Below are 6,018 nucleotides of genomic sequence, written 5' to 3' on the forward strand. Positions count from 1 at the left end.
CTGGAGACATCACTGCCAATAAACTTGCCAAATGTCCAGTGCTCACATATTTCTGATGTTAAGACTCAACCTCTCTCTTTCCAACAGGCCACACGGTACATAATTCTGCAGTTCTGGATAAAGTAGGGCTTATTGAATTAGCAATGGTTTGTTTAAAAAATGTCAAATAAGATGCATTCCTCAGATTTACTTCTATACTGTTGGCTCAAAAATTACAGACTTGCTGTAAATATCATGGGGAAGAGAAGACAGTGCTATCACCCATTCTTAAAGCTGCATTACACACCTTATGGCAACTGCAAAGTGATGGCTTTGGTGTGCTTATAACTCTGCCAAACTTCATGAAGGGAAAATTTTAGACAGAAAGTTTAAGCTTTTTATAAAAAGATGAAAAAAAGGATAGGATACATTGTTCTGTAATGTTAAAAAGAAAGCTTAGGACCTTGTTTTTGGAAGTACCTGGAGTAAAGGCTGAAACCTAACAGAGATGGACCCTATACAGGTACACTAGATCCACGAAAATCTACAATATCTGGTCCAAAAAAAAAAAAACCCCTTTGAATAAGCATGGCTCCTTCAGCATTGGTATACTAAGTAGGATTTAACAGCAGTAGGGACCAGGATGAGGTGCCAGGGATGGGGATGAGATTTGGCTGAGACAGGAGTGTTTTGGAAGCAGCGCAAGACAAGCTGTTGGTAGTGGCAGAAGGGAGAAGATTCACAAGTCCTTGTTCATGCTCTGCTCTGGAGCCTGGGGTGGAAAACGTCACCTTCTCTCTGCTGTGAGCAAACTGCTAAAGGGAAATCAAACCCTTGGCAAAAGATTGTGTCTAGAACTGGTCCACACAGAGGATGACAAACCCCTTTGCTATGAGGCTCTCTCTGACAGCCAAATGAGAGAAATCTTCATGGTAGATTACACAGATGATGAAAAACCACATGGCCAGAAACTGCAGAATTCGACACAGTCCTAATGCTTTTTCCAGTTTGGAGCATTTTGTTCTAACTTAGCATAAGATCCATAGAAGTCATTATACTTCCATTCCAAACTTAGAAATCAAGTACTGAAAAGTTAAGAAGTGTCATGATTAAGAATATACATTCAATTTGGATCAAACCTCAAATATGAATTTTAACAATAAAGACTTCCAACTGCTTTCTTCAATATACGGACACAAGTAAGGCTACATATCCCATTTACTCCACATTATTTAACCCTGTTCTGAAAAAACAGGTTTTTAGACTTACTGCTCGTAGTGATTACAGAAGCCTGAAATGACAAAGGGCCAAATGACACAATTTAATACTGAAGTCATATAATCATTTGGGTTGGAAGGGACCTGAAAGATCACATAGTTCCAACCCTCCTGCCATGGGCAGAGACACCTCCCACCACACCAGGTTGCTCAAAGCCCCATCCAGCCTGGTCTTGAACACTTCCAGGGATGGGGCATCCACAACTTCTCTGGACAACCTGTTCCAGTGTCTCACCACCCTCACGGTAAAGAATTTCTCCCTAATATCTAACCTAAATTTCCCCTCTTTCAGTTTAAAACCTTTACCCCGCACCCTATCACTACAATCCCTGATCAAAAGTCTCTCCTGTAGCCCCTTTTAGGCTGTTACAAGGTTTCCCTGGAGCTTTCTCTTCTATAGGCTACACAATCCCAACTCTCTCAGCCTGTCCTTGTATGGAGTTGCTCCAGCCCTCTGATCATCTTCGTAGCTCTCCTCTGGACCCACTCAAGGAGGTGTATGTTCTTCTTATGTTGGGAGCCCCAGAGATGAACTTGAGGTTTGACGGGTGCTTTCTGTTCTGTGATATTTCATACAGACATTGTAAAGAGTGCTGTGAACTAAACTAAGGTGCAATTTGAATGGATAGACAACATTTATGTGAATTGATATTTTCTCTGAAGAACAAGTTTTTGTAATCCCCAAAATTACGTCTCAACCAGGGAAAGTGATAATTCCTCACCAAGGTTCCTGGATGGATGAGTTAGAACTAGAGCCTAAAGACAACAGTAAAAGGAAAACCAAATGGGGTCGGGAGGGGTGTCACCTCCCCTATTCTTTTTGTGTTTTGTTTTGGGTTTTGTCATCCCGTTCTTGAGGTTGGGTGCAAGTCTTTCAATTTCAGGCTCAGACAAATATAATGTCATTTGCCTCCAAGAGCAACCCTCCACCAGAAGAAAAGCTACATCATTACCAATTACATTCGCATCATGAGATGGAAAAATTGAGTAAAAAGACGGTAATATTGAAAATTACCAGTATCAGCTGTTTAGTTCATAAAAATGTTCATTTTTTTCAACAAAGACATAGGCCACTTTCCAACTCTGAACCAAAAAAATCACAGCTCTGGTAACAGATATTTTTCTGCATGAAGGAATTAGCAGGAAATTACCTCTGTGTTGACACTGAAACCTTTCATTATAGCTAAAGGTGGTGACAGAAAATCAAAATGAACAAATATGAGACCCAAATGCCATTTACTCACTCAGTATTTGAGAAACAGGACAGAATTATTGATTGCTGAAATGCTGTATCAAGCAATTTGGGGAGGGTGTGGTTCACAGCACCCGGAGGGGATTTAAATTTGCAATCTCCTCTGAGGAGGATTAAAGGAGAAGCAGATGAGAGCAGCAGCACTCGACTGGAATTGGAGATTGGAGTTCAAGCTGCTTTTTTGCCAAACCTTTCTTGTGTCACCTCAGTCAAAACACGCAGGGTTGGATTTAAAAACACCCAGATGCAAGCAAAGAAAACAAGTATTTAAGTGCCTCTAAATATGCCCGGGAAGCATTATTCCTGGTTTTTAAGTGGTTAAAGCTGACCCCTGCTCCCTCCCTGCCTTGTGTCCATGCGTAAAATACAGTGACTGGGAGTACTTGAGTGCCTGTGTCAGGGGGAAGGATAATATAACACAGTAATAAGTAATACTGTAATACAGGCAGCGTTCAGAGAACTGCATGGGTGTAAGCTATAAATTTATTTTAGATAAGGGAGCTGGTGGTGGCTTTTTTCCCCTAAGAACTTGTGATTCATTACAGAGCCTGAGAACTCGATGGCCCTTTCCACAGAAAGGATGAGAGAAAGGGTGATTGTGAGATGGGGACTCCACAAGCTTTCCCCATCCATCCTCGCCACCATGCTGGGCAGCAGGGAAGAGCAATTCCCTGGCCCCAGCCCTGGCCCAACTCCGGTGGTCCTGGCACCAGGGCAAGAGGGAGCACATGTGCCCAAACGGACAGGAGAGAAACCTGTAAGTACGTTAAATATCTACTGAGAAATATAGTGAAACAGGTTACCAATTAGCAGCTTGTGTTAAAAGCCATTTCAAACGTGTTTGCATGCTTTATGGCACCTTACCATTACAATGCAATGCTTTTGCCTTCCGTACATCTCACGACAAAGCAGAGTATCACAAGAATAAAGTGAAAGCTAAAGAAGTTTTGCCTTGAACGTCCCTCAAGCCCTCCAGCTGGCCATACAGAGGCTGAGCTGTCCCCAGGCCAGCACACGGGAGCTCAGTCACTTCCCCAGTGGGGACTTTCTGCACGGAGCAGGTCCGGCCGCTCCCCCAAAAACGCTCCCTGCTCTTGGCAAGACCTCTGCTGTGGCTCCTACAGCAGAGCACTATTACTGCTTCTCCCTTTAGTTCCTACACCATTAAGACAGGCAATTCAGCAAACGCAATGAATCTTTACATCAATAAGTCTCTATTTAACTGAATTCGTTCACGTAGTCCAAAAATATGAAATAACACGGTTCAATAATCACTTCTTTTTGAACTCCACACCTGTGTCTACTACTTAAAACCATCAGCTTTTACAGTGCCTTTCCTTTGGCACAAAGGAGAGGATTGCATCCCTTTTCCAGCACTTCCTATGGATCATAATCAGAACACAAACTTATAGTTGATACAGGACGGCAAGCAGACAGTACAACTGAAGCAAACTTTGCTTTTACTGCTAATTACAGAGTTTATGGGATCAGGGAGGAAGGAGAGGTGCTACCCAGCAGAACGTGAATACAACCGTGCCTAGGAGATGCAGCACAAACACTCAACACACCAGAGCTCCAAATCACACCATATGCTCAGCGCAGAATTCATGCCACATAAACAAGCCTAGCCATGAACTAACCTGCTGCCCTCCTTATTATAATAAAATATTTACCAAACCCAAAGGCAGTTAGCAAAAGTCTCTGCTGAATTTCAGGCATGGTTACTGTAGCAACATAAAGGCTATTTTTGTATGGGTTTAGCAAGATTACAATGAGAAAAGAAATAGGAACAGCACTCCGATATATCTCCGTAAAGCAATACGTATTTTTTTTTTCATTATAAGCTAATATAAAGTCTAAAGTAAACTTAAATTAAATAAAATGAGGCAAGTTTTCAAATTGAGCTGTCAGCTAAGTGTCAGTATCATTATAATTTCCAAATCATCATTCTTATAATTAAAAGAATACGAGACATAATTTAAAATAAATGTTTAACCATCTTCCTCCACTCTGCTGCGCTTCCACATAAACACAGAATAATTATTCTCACGGCAGCATCGGCGATTTCGTTACCACGGCTCCGGCTGAAAAACAAGTCATTTCAGGTCTAGGCTCTCCAAAACGTGGAGTCATCACACCATACCTGTATCTTCTGGCATTCCCGCATTAATTCCTTCTGAGAGGGGCAATGCCACCAGAAGCAGGGCTGCTGGGTGTCCGGCAGGGGCGAGGAGCTGTGCCGGGGAGCGGGAGCTGCGGCAGCGTGCCGGCACAGAGCGCTCCGGCACCAGCGTGCCCAGGGGTCAGATGACTCCTGCAGCACCCACGCACAGGCAGGAGGCCAGCCAACACCTCCCCGCCGGGTAAAAATAGCATCCTGCAGGAGCCTACATATTGTCACGTCCCCAGGGTGGGTGGGCCACCTCTGGCAGGGTCTCAGAGGGACCGGACGCAGGACTGTCTTTGCATGGGGTGATGCCACCTCCCATAGCCACTGCATGGCGGTGCCGGGCACCTGGGGATAAATGCTCAAAGGACAAACTGCAAACTGCCTGGCCACAAAATTAAAAATATAGACTGAGATAGCTACTAGGAAACCCCCCCCTAGCCATCCCCCCACTCCAGGCAGTACGTGTCCCCCTGGTGCAGGAGGGCACAGCACTGATTTTGGAAGGAGATGCTGTAAGCACGTCTCTCTCCCAAAGGCAGGCAGTGAGATACCTGGCAGCCAAAAATCTCTCCCCGGATTGCTCATATGGAGTTGGACTGCCTGTCACTGGAACAACAGCGATGGAGCTATTTAAAGCAATACTTGCTTGCCCAGTTATCATGTGAATACTCCACAAGGATTAAAATCTGTAGCTCTTACTTGCTTTGGACTAAATTTGTGTGAAGGTAGTAACGCGCACATTGGAAAAGGGACTGATGGCTTGGAGAACAAACCAGCTAAACCTGGAGTAAGGTGCTGCAAAAAGAACAGGATTGCACCTCCCTTTTTCACAATGCAGATTATTTTTTTCCCTGCACGCTTCACAGAAGCCAAAACACTCTCTCCTCCCACCCACCCGTCCCCCCTCCCCATTGCTCACCATCTTTCTTTGCAGTCATTGCCTACTTGGTTACAGAGCAGCAAAGAAATAGCTTTTTTCTCTCTTTTGACAAACAGTAACTAGTCAGGGGCGTAAATGTGAAAACAGGTCTCCACAGCTTCTGATGCTGCTGAGGGAGGGCTGTGAAAAAACCACAGTTTGTGTAGCACCATGCACAAAAAGCACAGTAAGCTCACTCGGCTACGCAGGTTGAAGAATATTTTGCAACGAAACATATTAAAATCTATCAAACTGATCCAAGCTGCGTGGAAGGCTGAGTCTCCATCAATACTTCAATAGTCGATGCTGAATCATCTCGCACAAAGTTCAATACCTTCCAGTTTCCACCAAATACAAGGCAATTTTTTTAAAAAACTTGAAATACTGCTTATTTTTCTTTGTTTGAAAAAGAAAGGCTTAT

The 6,018-nt window shown here is 43.8% G+C and overlaps 1 protein-coding gene across 10 annotated transcripts in view; it reads right to left on the reverse strand.

The window, feature by feature from the left end:
* ABLIM2 (actin binding LIM protein family member 2) overlaps positions 1–4,803 on the reverse strand; it is a 110,473-nt gene extending 105,670 nt beyond the window's left edge. For 8 of the 10 annotated variants that reach the window (XM_014935956.1, XM_014966839.1, XM_014935955.1 and 5 more), the window contains exon 1: positions 4,652–4,794. In XM_014935956.1, coding sequence (XP_014791442.1) covers positions 4,652–4,667 — 16 coding nt within the window. In that variant the 5' untranslated portion in view covers positions 4,668–4,794. Of the gene's footprint in view, positions 1–4,651 lie in introns of all 10 variants that reach the window. The other 2 variants (XM_014935953.1, XM_014966838.1) reach the window with 2 other exon arrangements.
* Between the last annotated feature and the right edge of the window lie 1,215 nt (positions 4,804–6,018).

The sequence above is a fragment of the Calidris pugnax genome, unplaced genomic scaffold (assembly GCF_001431845.1).
Source record: "Calidris pugnax isolate Ruff unplaced genomic scaffold, ASM143184v1 scaffold14, whole genome shotgun sequence".
Classification (NCBI taxonomy): domain Eukaryota; kingdom Metazoa; phylum Chordata; class Aves; order Charadriiformes; family Scolopacidae; genus Calidris; species Calidris pugnax.